This window comes from Pteropus vampyrus, unplaced genomic scaffold, assembly GCF_000151845.1.
Source record: "Pteropus vampyrus isolate Shadow unplaced genomic scaffold, Pvam_2.0 Scaffold469, whole genome shotgun sequence".
Taxonomy (NCBI): domain Eukaryota; kingdom Metazoa; phylum Chordata; class Mammalia; order Chiroptera; family Pteropodidae; genus Pteropus; species Pteropus vampyrus.
Window position 1 is genome coordinate 274,580 of NW_011889250.1, and position 16,810 is coordinate 291,389.

General features: G+C 35.5%; 1 protein-coding gene across 3 annotated transcripts in view; it reads right to left on the minus strand.

Annotated features, from left to right (window-relative positions):
* Nucleotides 1–15,381, minus strand: part of AUH (AU RNA binding methylglutaconyl-CoA hydratase) — a 146,243-nt gene extending 130,862 nt beyond the window's left edge. For all 3 annotated transcript variants that reach the window (XM_011382230.2, XM_011382229.2, XM_023524483.1), the window contains exon 1: nt 15,087–15,381. In XM_011382230.2, the coding sequence (XP_011380532.1) occupies nt 15,087–15,342 (256 nt within the window). In that variant the 5' untranslated portion in view covers nt 15,343–15,381. The remainder of the gene's footprint in view (nt 1–15,086) is intronic.
* Nucleotides 15,382–16,810: the final 1,429 nt, after the last annotated feature.

Sequence of the window (16,810 nt, forward strand, 5' to 3'; positions counted from 1 at the left end):
TCAAAGAAGTATTATTCAAAATATTCAAAAGGTTATAACAACCCAAATGTCCATCAGCTGATGAATGGATCAACAAAATGTAATATATCCATGCAATATAGTATTTGGTAATAAGAAATAAAATACTGATACATGTACACTCTGGATAAAACCTGAAAACATTATGCTGAGTGACAGAAGCCAGTCACAAAGGAACACATATTTCATACATATGAAATGTCAGGAACAGGTAAATCAAAAGGGTCATCTAGGACTGACAGCGATAGAGGGACTGAGCACTGACAGCTAAAAAGTGTGGAGTTTCCTTTGGGGGCAATGAAAGTATTCTATAATTAATTATGGTGATAGACGCATCTCTGAATATACTAAAAACCATCAAACTGTACATTTTAAATAGGAAAATTCTGTAGTTTATGAATTGAATCTCAATAAAGCTATTTTTTTTTAAAAAAAAAAAGTGGCAATATTCACTTAGACCCAGAGATATAGCTAAATCACAGGGCCATGGAGTGAAGATGGGAGCAAAAGAGAAGGTTTACGAGTGTGGCAGAGTGTGGGCTGAGTGAAAGGGGGCCAAATCTTCATTCTCCATAACAAAAATAAATGTCGAGAGATAAATAATACCTAGATTTGAAAATTCCGTAAGTAGAAATACATGTATATAATTTAAAATGTGGTGATAATGTGCCCAAAATAATCAGCCAAAAGGGTTTTAAATGGTTGCTTGTGGAGTATGGAAAATGGGATGAAGAAAAGGCACTACTGGTTCTCAAAGCAAATCTTATTAAACACTTGTCACAATACTAATTGCATAGGTAATTAAGAAAGGTAAAACTAACAAATTCGAATACAAAATTTTCTACCCCAATGATTACAGACAAATTTCTAATACTTTCTCCTAATATTGAATACTCTCAATTTCTGCTGTTCTCTACTCTGGACTCTCACAACTTCATTTTACCTAAAATGTATAAATATTTTGGCCAGCACCACTTATTAAATAGCCCACTATTTTTCTTCTGATTTCAGATACCAAACAATTGTATACTAAATACCTATAATAATTACTATCTGAGTCTACGCCCATGCCATCCTGAAAAAGCCCAATCCCGTCTGATCTCGGAAGCAGGGTCAGGCCTGGTTACCAGTACTTGGATGGGAGACCACCTAGGAAGACCAGGTGCTGTAGGCGTAAAAAAGTAAAAAATAAGGGATTGTAAACTGACAAGGTCCTTGCAATCTGTGAGGTCAAACAAGGGTTGCCTTGCCTAAAAATCAATCGATCAATCACTCAATCACTATCTGGATTCTTTTCTGGAAAGTTCTTAGTCTACTCCTGTTCTAACGCTCTGCTGCTTTAATTATCATAACAGTATTTTGTTTTGTTATCTAAGGTAAGCACCACTCCCCCCAGTTATTATTTTTCAAAATGTCTTAACTATTCTAAAAATTACCTCTTTCAGATTAAATTTATAATAAACCTGTTAGGATATTCAATAACACTGCATCAAATTTGTTGTTTAATATTTAGAAAACTGGCAATATTAAAATAGTCTTTCCCTTTAGAACATGGGATAATGCTCTATATTTCTGTAACCATGCAAATCTTTGCTTCTTTAAAATGACTTTTTCTCTTCTCTTTCTCCTTGATTCAAACTGGCCTTAAGCCCACTTGCTTCTTTTCTTATCCTTCTACACCACTCCCTTACTCATGAAGCCCTTAGGTGAACATCAAAATGTCTTAGCAACAAAGCCTCAGGTCTATTGACCAAAGAAACAGTTTCCTTCAAACTAAAGATAACATCTTGCAGCTCCACACTCTGAATGGGGAAAACCCTCCTAGCATCCCCTTGAATCCAGACAGGACAAAGCCATGACTGACATCAGGACCTGATGCAATGATCAACTACCTCCTACTCTAGCCCCACCCAATCAGTAGAACCCACAACCCCAACTCCCTTAGCTACCATGACTTAATGAACTTCCCCTATATAACTTATCCCCTAGAGACCATAGAGGAGCCAGGTCTTTGAGTGCTAGCTCACCTGTCTCCAGGCTTGGTGCCATTTCCTTAAAGAACCCTCTATTTCCTTTGCCACAAACTCCTGTCTGTGTCTTTTTTGGCTATTGACACATGTAGGCAAAACGAACCCACTGAGTTCGGTAACATTTTTAGGTCATGGTTTTTTCATCAATAAGACTTAGAAGCTTTTTCATATAGCTCTTGCACATGTCTTCAAATCTATTTCTTGCTCTTGTGAACACTTTTATTTCTATATGTTATATTCTCTAATCACAATGATAGCATGTGGAAAACTTAGGGATATTTTATATAATCTTTTTTCTGGCAAATTTATAAAATGTTAATAGGTGTAATCAGTATTTCTCTTCAATTTTCTAAGGAGGTGACCAATCATTATCCAGAAATACTGGCAATTATATTTTCTACTCCACTGTTAACTTCCCATTTCCTTCTCCTGCTGTTTTACTTTAGCTAGGACTTCAAGTCCAATATTAGCAAGGAAAACAAGTTCCCTTATTTTGTCAATGCCTGTAATGAAAATGTTTTAGGATTTCACCATTCAGTATAATGTTTGCTATACATTTCCAATAGCTTTTTCTCAAATTGGGGAAATTTATCTCTATGTTCAAATTTGTTTTTTTTAAAGGATCACTCAGGACAGTGTAGAGAATAGCTTAGAAGAAAACAAGAATATACTAGGGAACTATAATCCAAAACCCTTTATGGATACAAAGGTAAAAATCTTCAAGAAAATACTAGCAAGCCAAATCCAGCAGCATATTTAAAGGTTTATGCACCATAACCAAGTGGGATTTACTCCAGAAATGCAAGGTTGGTTGAGCATACAAAAATCTATCAAATACACCACATTAACAGAATAAAGAAAAATCTTCTTTAAATCACGTGATCATCTCAAATGATGCAGAAAAAGCAATTAACAAAATCCAACACGCTTTAATGAGTTAAAAAAAGTCAACAAATCAGTAATTGAAGGGAATTTCTTCAACCTAATAAAAAGCATTTATAAAAAACTCACAACTAACATCACACTCAATGATGAAAGACCGAAAGTCTTCCCCTTAAGAAACAAGACAAGGATCTCTGTTTTTACTACTTCTATTCAATGTTGTACTATAAATTCTAGGCAAAGTAATTAGGCAAGAAAAAGAAAGAAAGGCATCCAGATGGGTGGGGGTAAGGGGAGAGTAACACTATTTCTATTCACGATAACATGACCTTATATAAAGGAAATTCCAAAGAATTCACCAAAAAGCTATTAGAGTTAATACATGGACACAATAAAGTTACATGATACAAAATCAATATGCAAAAATCACTTTTATTTCTATACATTATCAATAAACATTCCGAAAATGAGATTAAGGAAACAATTTAATTAGTAATAGTATCAAAAAGAATACACTATTTAGGAATAAACTCAATCAAGAAAGTTCAAGACTGTGCACTGAAATCTATAAAACATCACTGAAAGAAATTAAGAAAAACTTTAAAAAATAAAAAGATATCCCATGTTCATGGAAGATTTAATATTGTTAAGATGGCAATACCTCCCAAACTGATCTACACATCTCTATTAAAATTCTAACTATCTTTTTTGCTGAAAGACTAACACTAAAATTCAAAAAGAATTGCAAGGAACCCCAAAAGGCCAAAAACAATCTCAAAAAAAATGAACTACATTGTGAGACTTATTTGGAGGACTTAACTGGACAATTCCTGATTTCAAAACTTACTACAAAGCTACAGTAATCAAATAGTGTGATACTGGCATAAGGACAGACATACAGATCATTAGAATTGAATTAAGAGTTCAGAAATAAACATTTATGGTCATTGGTTTTAGAAAAGGATACCAAGACCATTTAACGGTAAAAGAACAGTCTTTTCAACAAATAGTGGTGGAACACCAGATATTCATCCACAAAAGAATGGAGTTGGCCTTTTTCCTCAACCATATACAAAGGTTATCTCAAAACTGATCTAAGATACAACTGTAAGAGCTATAACACTCTTAGAAGGAAACATAGGTATAAATCTTCATAACCTTGAATTAGGCCAACAGTGTCTTAAACATCATAACAAAAGTACAAGTAACAAAAGAAAAAAAATAAATAAATCAGACTTCATCAAAATTATTGAGTGAAAAAACAACCCACAGAACAGAAAATATTTGCAAATCATATATCTGACATGGAGTTAATATCCAGATTATATAAAGAATTCTTACCATTCACAACAAAAAGACAAGCAACTGAAAAATGGGCAAAAGGTTTAAATAGGTATTTTTCCAAAAGAAATATACAAATGGCTAATAAGCATATGAAATGATGCTCAACATCATTTGTTATTAAGGAAATGCAAACTAAAACCACAATGAGGTATCACTTCACGACCAGTAGAATGGTTTTAACAAAACAAAACAAAAAAAAGGTGAAAACAAATGTTGGTGAGTATGTGGAAAAAGAACCCTTGTAGGTTGGTAAAAATGTAAAATGGTGCAGCTGTTGTGGAAAAGTTAGGTGGTTCCTCCAAAAACTAAACAAAATTACCAAATGAACCAATTATTTTACTTCTACATATCTACCCAAAAGAATTAAAAACATATGTTTTAACGAATGACTGTAGAGTGTTCAGCAGCATTATTCATATTAAAAAATGAGAAACAAAATGTTGTACATATACACAATGAAATATTATTCAGCCATTAAAAAAGGAATGAAGTACTGATACATGCTATAACATAGATAAACTTTGAAAACATTAGGCTGAAAGATGCCAGACACCCAAAGCCTCATAGTGTTTAATTCTATTTCTTTGAAATACCTAGTACAAGCAAATCCATAAAGACAAAAAGGAGATTAGTGGTTTCTGGAAACTGGGAGGAGAGGGGAATGAGGAGTGACTGACTAAGGGATACGGATTTGCTTTGGAGATAATGAAAGTATTCTGAAATTAGATAGTTGTGATGGTTGTAAGACATGGTGGATAAACTAGAAACCACTGAACTGTATACTTAAAAAGGTTAAAATGGTAAATTTTCTATTATGTGAATTTCATCTCAATTTCCAAAAAAGGAAAAAAAGTATACTGGGGAGACCAACGAAGAGGCCATTTCTGAGGTCCACATAAGAGATAACAGTACACAAGCTTCAGGCGATGGAGTGGAAATGGGAAGTAAACTGCTTCTGAAGACATGTTGAAGGTAGTATCAACATAACTATTATCGATAATATTATAAATCCTGTTTATAGTCAATCTATAGATAAAGCATTGAACAATTATGAGTCAAAATATAACTATCATTAACTCTGATGATGTAAAGTTACAAATAGTGGAAGATGAAAGAAATGTAACAGCAAACATTTTCTCATCTTACATCAAAAGGAGTTCAGATACTATCTATTAAAATAATTATATAGATAACACTAATAAGAAAGACAATGAATAAAATTATCATTCACAGCAAGGACTCAAGAGATGTTTAAAGTCTTTACTTTTGATGAAAGAGCCTGAAAGTGAAAGTGTGGCACCCTTCTACAGTGCTTTTTTTTTTTTAATTTTACCATGAGTGCACACATGTGCGCACGCGTTTGTATACAAAAACTAAACACACACATATACAATTTTTACTTTAGAAGTTTTGTAAACTTCAGTAATTTAATGATTACTATGAACAAATCACATGTAATACACAAAGTACTGGAAACCACTGACAGAATACTTTTGAAAAACTGCATATATAATTCAGGCTCATTAAAATGCTACTTTTTTTTTTTACACTAAAAATACACTGAAATTATCCAGAACTTGACATGAGCACAAGGAGATATGCATAAGGATTGCAGCAATTCTTATAATAGTCAAATCTTAGAAACAATTTGGAAATTCATTAATAGATAATGACTGTAAACCTATAAAACCCAAAAGAATCAAATAGGAATAGGAAACTACTGCAAACAAAGAGCATTCTTTAAAAGGCACGAAATTAATATATCCAGAAATAACAGACTTCATGAAGAAAGAAGAAAAAAGAGAAAAGAAAAAAGAAAGAAAAGACAGACAACCACTTAGAAGATATATCGAGAGAAAGTACCTCATTTGTATGAACCACCCCAAAGGAGGCAGGGAGGATGAAGTGGGGCACACTTAACATAAATGTGCAAATCCTACTGACCGGCACTTTTAAAATTCTCTTTAAAAAAGTAGAATTGAACAAAGAGAAATGCATACCATGTGTTTAGATGGAAAAAAAAAAAAAAAACAGTAGCAAATATTTCCCTAATATATAAATCAAACACAGTCCCAATAAAAATATCAACAAGCCTTTTTCTGAAGTAGACATGAAGATTCTAAAATTCATGTAAAAAAATAACCATGCAGAAAGAGCCAAGCAAAGAAAGAAAACAGAAGAGTAAAGGCAAAATAGGGAGTACATAACCCTACCATATATTAAAACACAACACAGAGCTTCAATCGTAAAATAACATAGAAGTGCAACATCTATGTACATTTCAAGTATTACTATGGCCTCATGGATTCTTTATTCAAGATGCTATAATCCATTATCATCATCATGCTTTTTCACGTGCAAATTATCCTATCTATAGCCAGTGGGAACCCTTGTAAGCCTATATCCTTTTGACATGTTCCTTTTAGTATTTGAGCACTTTCTTGCTTTTTGACCAATGAAGACATTCTAAGCTCACTTTTTACATTCTCTGCTCTAGATCTGAAATCAGCCATTTCTCCTAAGAGCCCTGGCTTCTTTTAATGGGACGGTAGTATTCAAAAACCAAGAACTGGGCAATGGACACAGCTAAGATACACACACACATACACGACAATATACTTTGGTTTTTAGATTTATCAGAAATCATGTGTGTCTTCAAAATTCCAATTAAAATCCAACATAAAAGGAGTCTTCTTCACCTTCCTCTATCTCATATTTGTACTTTCCCTCTTCTACCATAATGAAAGTCTTGTTCTCAAGAACAATATATTTTTTCATTTGCTCTAGCTTACAAAAACAAAATATAGTCAGGATTATTATACCCAATCACTGCTAAACAGAACTACAAAATAAATTTTAAGATTCTTTTTGACTTATACTTCTTAATCCATCTAAATGACAACAATTTATTCAAAATAACAATAGAAACGATGTATTGGGTGCTTGTAGCTTATGGAAATGGGAAATGAATGACAGCAATATTATAAAGGATGGGAGGGAGGAAATGGGAATACTAATTATTATACTTTTATTACCATGAAGTGGCATAGTGTTATCTGAAAGTAGACTTGGATTAGTTATAAATATATATTGCAAACCAGGGCAACCAATAAAAATAAATTTTTTTAAGAAGTATAACTGATATGATAAAAAGAGGAGAAAATAGGCAGAAAAAGACTAGAAGGCAAAAATAAAAGAAACTAAGAACAAGGGCAATGAATAGAAAACAATTACAAATATGGTTCATAATAATCCAACTATTACAATAATCACTTAAAGGATAAATGTCTAGGGAATTTTGATGCCTATGTGAATTCCCCATGCACATGTATTGAAACTGGTTTTCTCCTATTAATCTGTCTCTATTAATCTGATTTTCAGTACAGCTAGAAGAACTTATAATATGAGAGAAAAAGCGTTAAATTTTTAGCTGCCACAGTTTGGGGCAGGCCAGCCAGGAGAATTAATGGCTGGAATACTGCTAACTCCCCGGACTTTGGCAGCTAGGAGATCATGGACATCTAACTATAGCCAGCAGAGAGGGACACAAATTGGAAATTGGCATTATTACCATGCCTTTGACTGGAATGTCATGTTTGAGAGAGACAGGCATAGACTCTAGATGTCACCAGAAAGCTCTAAGGAATTAAGATTGACTTTGGAGGCCAATACAAGCCCCTTGGAAAAACAGCCTGGTACCTTGTTTACATGATTCACAGCAGTCTTTCCAGGGAGCCCATCTGAATCACTGCCTCTTGAAATGAGACTCAACAGTTTAACTGAACTTATTCTCCAGACTGAATGACTGAATCAATGATATATGGGGCAATCTGCCAACTTAGCTTCTGAAGGGAACCAAAATTTTGCCCCACTGAAGCTGCCTTTTGGGATATTGATTTTAAGCTGTTTATTAAGCAACAAAAGAGTCAAACCTTCCACCCTCCCCCTTTCCTGCCCAAGAATTCAGACAGAAAAAACCTGCCTTAGGAAGGAAGCCCTGGCTTAATCACCTTAAGGATCTTCACCCTAGCATTTGTCAGAAAGACTTCCAGCCTGTTAGCTAGTTACCCACTGTGTCTCATTGTTTCTGAATTGCCTAGCAAGAATTTTCCTGCCTTGTATGTTCCCCTCTTCTTCGATTATTTGTAAATTGGTCATTCTCATTTCTGAATTCTAATACACACCTCCCTTTTCTCCTTTGTCAAAAATGTCTTATTATACTCACTGTCTTTGGAATATTTACGTCTATGTGAATTCCCCATGCACATGTATTAAAACTTTGACTTTCTCCTATTTAAAAAAAAGGTATAAATGACCTAAAGACACTAATTAAAAGATAGAGACTGCCAGAGTGGATAAAATACAAGAACCAACTATATGTTCTGTATGAGAAATCCACATTAAACATAAAGACACAGACTAGTTAAAAGTAAAGACATGGAAAAAGATAAACCATGCTAACACTAATAAAAGAAAACCTGGAATAGGTACATTAATTTCAAAGAAAGCAGATATCAGAACAAGGAACAGTCTCAGAGACAAAAAGAGGCATTAAATAATGCTAGAGAAATCATTTCTCCAACAAGATATAATAATCCATAATGTAAATATATCTAACAGAGCATCAAATTACATAAATCCAACACTGATAGAACTGCAAGGAGAAAGAGAAGAATCCACTTTCATAGTTTCAGATTTCAACATACCTCTATCAGTAATAGATCCAGTAATCAGAAAATGAGTTGAGGGTATAGCTGAACTGAACAGCACCAGCAATCAACTAGATCCAACTGAATAACAGACCTAACTAAATATAGAATATTTCATCACAACATTCCTCCCAAGCTTATGTGGAATATTCACCAAGGTAGACTACATTCTGGGCAAAAAAAACACTAACAAATTTAAAACAACAGAAATCATATTGAAATATGCTCTTACATCACAACGGAAATAAACTAGAAATCAGTAATAGAAAAAGAGCTGGAAAATACCAAAATATTTGGAGATTAAATAACATACTTCTAAATAACACATAGGTTAAAAAAAATAAATCTCAAGAGAAATTCAAGTATTTCTAACTAAATGGAAATACAACTTACCAAAATTTGTGAGATACAGCAAAAAAGTGCTTAGAGGAAATTTTACAGCACTGAATGCACATATTAAGAAATGTCTACAACTGATAATCTAAGCTTCCACCTCAAGAAATTAGAACAAAAGCAAAATAAATCTAAACTAACTGAAAAAAGTAAAAATCAGCAGAAAACAATAAATTGAAATCAGTAGGAGAAAAAAAAAAAGCCGGTTCTTTAAAAAGATCAGTAAATTCTTAAGCCTCTAGCTAGCCTAACAATGAAAAAAGAGAACACGAATTACTTTTATCAGAAATAAAAGAAGAGTCATCACTATTGAATCTCACTGATATCATATGCATAATAAAGGAATATTATAAACAATTCTATGCCCAAATTTGATAACTTAGATGAAATGGGCCAATTCTTTTAAAGACACAATCTACTAAAAACAGATAACCCAAATAGGCCCAAATATCAAAAGAAATTCTACATCAGATGCTTTTACAGTTGAATTCTACCTAAACACTCAAAAATAAAGTGATATAATTTCTCTACAATCTCTCTACAATTTCTCTACAATTTCTCCAGGAAAGAGAAGCAGAAGGAGTACTTGTGTGTAGCTCATACTAAAACCAGACAAAGACATCACAAGAATGGAAAATTAAAGGCCATTATCTCTCATGAACATGGATGGCAAAAATCCTCAACAAAATATTAGCAAATCAAATCTAGCAATGTATAAAAAGAACTATATATCACCACCAAGTAGGATTTATTCCAGGAATGCAAGACTGGTTCAATACTTGAAAATCAATTAATATAATCCACCACATCAACAGGCTAAAAAACAAACAAACAAAAAAAATCATATGATCATCTCAATAAAAAATGCAAAACAAGCATTTGACAAAATTCAAAATAAAACACTTAGACTATGAATAGATGGAAGCTTCTGCAATCAGCAAAGAGCATCTACAAAACACTCAGAGCTAACACCATACTTAATATGAAAGACTGAATGCTTTCCCACAAGATCAGGAACCAGACAAGGATGTCTACTCTTGATACTTTTATTAGACACTGTAATGGAGGCTCCAACCAGGGAAATAGACAAAAGAAAGAAATAGAAGACAGCCAGATTGGAAAAGAAGTAAAATTACCTCTATTTGCAGATGACATGATCTGTATATAGTAAATATTAAGAAATACATTAAAAAACTATGACAACAAATAAGTTCAGCAAAGTTGCATGATACAAGATCAACATACAAAAATAATTGTATTACTATACATTAGCAATGAACAATCTGAGATCGAAACTAAGAAAACAATTCCATTTACAATAGCATCCAAAAAGAATAAAATAAGAGTAAATTTAACAAAAGTGCAAGCCTTGTACACTGAAAACTATAGAACACTGTTGAATGTAAAAATAGTCCATGTTCATGGACAGAAAAACTTAACATTGTTAAAAAAGCAATATTCCTCAAATTGATGTACCTATTCAATGCAATCTCTATTGAAATCCAGGTTGACTTTCTTGCAGAAATTTACAAGCTTATCTTATAACTCATGTGGTAATGCAAGTGTCCAGGATAGAGAAAACAACCTTAAGAACAAAAGTTGGAGGACTCACACTATCCAAACCAATTGTTACTACGAAGCTACAGTAACCAAACAGTATGGTACTGGCATATAGACAGACATGTCAATAAATGAGACAGACCTGAAAGTCCAGAAATAAACTCTTATTTATGGTCAATTAATTTTCAACAAGGTTGCCAACACAATTCGGTGGTGAAAGATCAGGCTTTTCAAGAAATAAAGCTGGGATACTGGGTATCCACAAGCAAAAGAATGAAGTTAACCTCTTATCTCACACCATATACAAAAACTGACTCGAAATGGATCATAGAAATAAATATAAGAACTAAAACCATAAAACGCTTAGAATAAACCTTTGTGGCCTTGAGTTAGTCAACTTTCTTATAAGTGATCCAAAAAGCACAGCAACAAAATAAGTAGATAAACTGAACTACATCAAAATTAAACAGTTTCTTCAAAATACACCATTAAGTAAAAAGAGCAACTGCAATTGAAAAAAAATAATTAAAAAAAAGTAAAAAGACAACCCAAAAATAGGAGAAAATATTTGCCAATCAAGTATCTGATATGGGACTTGTATCCAGAATATACAAAGAATTCTTACAATTCAACAATAAAAAGACAAGCAACCCAATTAAAAAATGCGCAAAGGATTTAAGAAGATAACACTTCACAAGCACCAGGATGACTATAATAAAAAACACAAACAATAACAAGTATGGTCAGGACATGAAGAAACTGGAGCCCTCATACTTACTGGTGGGAATGTAAATTGTTGCAGCCACTTTAGAAAAGTTCAGTAGGTTCTCAAAATGTTAGAAATACCATATGACCCAGCAACTCCATGCCTAAGTAAAAATGAAAGCTGAGGTTCACAAAAATTTATACATAAATATCCTAGGCAACATTATCCAAAAAGGGCAAGGAACCACATTTACATCAATGATGAATAGAGAAAATGTGGTATATCCAAACAATATTATTCAGCCATAAAAAGAAATGAAGTACTGTACACACTAACACATGGATGAACCTTGAAAACACTATGCTAAGTGAAAGAAGCCACAAAAGACCATATATTATATGATTTCTTTATGAGAAATGTCCAGACAAATCTATTAAGACAGAAAGTAGATAAATGGGCCTTATTTGGGGGAAGGGGGGGAGCAGGACTATGAGAATGAGAAGTCATCACTGCTATAGAGAACAGGGTTTCTTTTTGCATTGATAAAAATGTTCTAGAATTAGATTGTGGTGATGGTTGCACAACTCTGTAAATACACTTAAAAACTGTATATTTTTAATTTTATGCAAATTGTATCTCAATAAAAATTTAAAAACATAATTATCAAGATGTAATTCACATACCATAAACTGTATGAAAATATATTTTAAAATCATTTTAATAAATCATCCTGTTAAAGAAAAGCAAGTATGTGTAAGAAAATCAGCTAGGAGACCCTGCAACAGTCCACCTGAGAGACAATGTTGGCTTGGACAAGAGGTACTAGTAAAAAAGAATACAGAGAAACGTGAAAAGATTTCAAAGACTCTTGGGAAGACTTGATGATAATGCAGATGTGAACAAAGAAGAAGGAGCAGGTATTAAGAATGACTTTCATTATACATTTACTTGTTTGCTTTATTTCTGCCAGCAGTTGTTCCAACAAAGTTCATAAAGATGATCTTTGAAATGGGTCACAATTATGAGTAGAAGCTTGTCAGATTGGGAAGAGGTCGATAAGGAGAAGGGAGAGAGAGGTCATTCCAGCTTCATGCAAAGCAGGAAAAGTCACAGCTTATGTGCAGCTAAAGGGAGACAAATGGAGTGTGGAGGCCTGCCAGTTGTGAGGGACTACAAACAGGGAGCCGCTAGAAATTTTCAGTTGCGCAGAGAAGTGATTCTTGGCCTTGAAAAAAGGTAACCTCAGCACCAATGTGAAGAATAAATTATGAAGGAGAATGTCTAGAAACCAGTTGACTCATAAAGGAGGTCCAAGACCAAGAGAAACCTTTGTAAACCAAGACCAGGACTGCTGACCAGGACTAAGTAGGTTGGACAACGATGCAAGAAAAAAAAAAAAAAAAAAACCTAAAGAAATCTGGTTATATACCTGTGCTTCCATAACAAATTACAAATATGAACCCAGACAACAGATGAGGGTAAATGTATTCTGTACTCAGAGGAGCAGTTTGAGGTTCTGCTGGCCAAGAGAATTCTCATTTTCCTTATAGGCTTCTGAGAGCACATTTTGAACTCATCTCTATGAGAAGCGAAGACACCAGGGAGATTCCTTCACCTGCAGTATCCTTGACCTCATGTTTTTCTTTGCACTGCTTATTGATGGTTCAATTGTAGAGCAAAACAAAGCATACTTAGTTAGCTAAGCCTGAGTCGGCATTCTAGCTGACCCTCAAAGGAAGCTGGGTCAATTTTCTTACGAAATCATGATGTCCTAATACCTGATTTTTACCTGTTATTTCAGGTAACTGAAAACATCTGAATTTATTACATTGTTTTATATGCTCTAATTTCTTCTTTTTGATCCATGTGGATCCTAACTTAAGGAATTTCCAAGTATTTTATGAAAATTTACTTTCAATTTGCATTCATTTAAATCATAAAGACAAAAAAATACAGAACATGGTGCATATGACTAACTGTACTTGTAATCTCCTTGTATCTAATGTACTGTTTGTACACCTAATGTAATTGAAATTCCAGCAAGACTAAGCTTACCCAAAAGAGGGTGGCATTCATGGCTCTAGTCACTTCACTGCCAATCTACTTTCCAGCTATCTCAATATTCTGCCTGTCATGCCACACTACAGCCACACTTTCCTTATATTCCCAAAAATGCCACACATGTTCACATTCCATGCCTTGTCTTTGTCTGAAATAATAAACAAACAACAAATGAAATAACTCATCATACTCCAGAGCACCCACTATTAGATACTTAGTGGGCAATTTACATTACCATCTAATCTTCACATCTGCCATACAAAGTTGGTATTATTTTTCCTATTTTACACATGAGAAAGCTGAGGCACAGAGAAGCTTGCCTAAGAACCCTCACTAATGTCAAATTCTACTGCCTTATAGTAAGGAAAGCCATGGAATCTGTTTCATCTGGCAAAACCCTAACCTAATCCTCAGAACCTCCCCTCTCAAGTCTTCCAATCTTCCCAAAAAACTGATTATATGTTCCTTGGGGGTATTACAGCCCTTTGCTCTCACCAAAACTTTTAAGTTAGCATAGACTTATAATCACCAGTATCTTCCTCACTATACTAGGAGCTCTTTAAAGACAGCAATCATGACAACTCGTTTTGCCCTTGTGCTTAACAGACTGTAGGTGCTGAATGACTGCATGTCAAAATTAAATGACTGGTCCTCTGACAAACTGCTATTACACTTATCATGACCTTGTTAGCTTTTCCCCATACAGCAAGTGAAAAGAATATCCATAGCTTCAACTGTAATCCCCCAAAATGACACGCACCCTCTTTCACAACCCTTCCTCCCACTGTACTGTATTGCTAGTGCATCTGTCTCCTCCCACTGTAAGAGGTTCAAAGGCAAGATCAACATCATCCACAATTGTGTTCCCAGAGCTCAGCACGGTAACCGGGATCCAAAAAAATTCTCAAAATCGTTTAACTAGAATGGAATAGCCCCCCAAAATCAACTTTCTAAAATAAAACAGACAAGTCAAAATTGTTCCAGCTGAACAGCTCTGAACGTAAGATTCTTCAGAATAATACAGTGCATTCTTACTGAAGCTTCCAAAACTCTCCCCCAGACATCTGAGTTAACAGAAAACAATTATACAGCAATAACAAAACCTGGAAGCAAGTATCACACATCGGGTTTTTTGACCTTAGCTCGTCTAGAGATGTGGGCGTAAGCTGCATTTCTGTATTCGGCGCTGAGTAGAGGCACTTTTACAGGTAAGCTGCTCCGTTGCACACCTTTAGGCACTGAAAGCGCTAACTAGGTGCGATGCAGGAATGGGGGCAGGGAGGAGCCTCACCCGGGCCGCTCAGCCGACACTGACGTCAGCCCGGACACTCTACCTTGCGACCCCTTCCTAACACTGGCAGCCGCCAGCGCCGCACCACTAACCTCGGTTCTCCTCTTCCAGGTAGCGCACCCGCAACTCGTCCTCTGTCTTCACCTCAGAGCTGTAGCCCCGCCGCAAGGCCGCCTCTCCAGCTGCGGGCGCCCAGCCCCGGGCCCGGATCGCCGGGCCGACCCGTGAGCCTGCCGAGGAACGCGGCATTCTCCACCCAGGGCCTAGCGATGCACAGCAAGCGGCCACCAAGCGGGTGCGGCTGGCTTGCAAGGCGCTCAAGGCCCCAACTGCCGCAGCGACCGCCATGTCGTCTGTTTACGGAGTGAGCCTGCGGCTGCCGCCCCACCCCCGCCGCTCTCACGCCGCCCTCACACCGCCCCCACGCCGCCAGGCACGCCCATGCCCCGCCCCGCCCCGCCCCGGAGCCTCGCTCCTGCTGCAAAGGTGAATCAGACTGTGTGTCTCAGGTTTGGCTGTTTAGCAGTTCTGCGTGGGACCTTGGTTTACTCATGTACTCAGAGCCACGGGTTACTGGTTAAACGTGCATATAAACATATGCAATGCTTACTATATGAAGTTCAGGAAGGGGCGAGAAGAGCCAATAACAACAGGAGTCCTCAAGCTGGTGAGATGGCCCTTCCTGGAATCAAGAGTCCCGATAAGACGCCATCATTTCAACAAACCATATGCGGAGGTGGGATTTAGAGCAGATGGCTCTTTCCTCGACCAGAAACGCAGAATATCAACTTAGTGTGTAGGTGTTTATCAAAGCACGTTGTTCAAATTTTCTCCTACCTAGCTTTTATCAAGTCTCAATCTAGAAAATGTGTGTTTAGGAATATTGTTTGAAAAATATGCTGATTTGAGTATACTCCCACTGCCACACAAATTCCTGCTATTGCACACTAACTACACTTTTGAGTCCTAAGCAAAACTCCCTTCCATGTTATAACTTAAGCTTTATCCAAAGTGGAAAGAAAAAGCCAAGCGGGCTCCATGACTGCATTTGCTGTAGGAATGTTACTGAGGGCACCTTTTATTCTATCTTTTGTAAAATGCCACTTGTGAAATTTCTCTCGAAGTTTAGGACAAGGAAAAACTTTGCTTTCTCTTGTACCTTTTCATTTTTCTGATACTATGTTCACTTTAACTGCTAGGAAACTCAATTTTACTTACAGCTCGACTATTGCAATATTGCAACTAATTAGTGTCCACTTGTATTAGTTGCTAATTGTTTTGATATTGTTATGTTGACACATTAATAGATTGTAAATTCAAATAAAGAAGAAACAACACTTGATACAGTGCTATTTAAAATAAGATAAGCTCAGAAAATACTTGTGATTGGTTAGGACAACTGTAGAATGATAATCATTGGTTGTTCGGGTTATATTAGAAATCAGAGTAAGGGCAGCCCATGGTTTTGATGGGTATAGAGCCTGATGGGAAAATACAACATAGAGACACTAGTCCCTTCCCTAAGAGTTGTGACTCTGGTCCTCATTGAAAGCAATCATGAGGATATCCTAGTATATGAAGAAAATAGATTCTTAAGGTAAATAACAAACATCACCATGACCATAACAACCCATCAGGAGTAACGACTAATAGAGAATTGCCAAACATCAGGTCAGACGGACATGGCTTTGGATTCCACCTCCATAACTGCTTCACTTTGAGATATCCATAAATTACTTAAGTACTCTGTGCTTCCATTTCTTCATTTGCAAAATAGCTGGTATGCTATCTGTTTCACCTCACAAATTCTTTAACT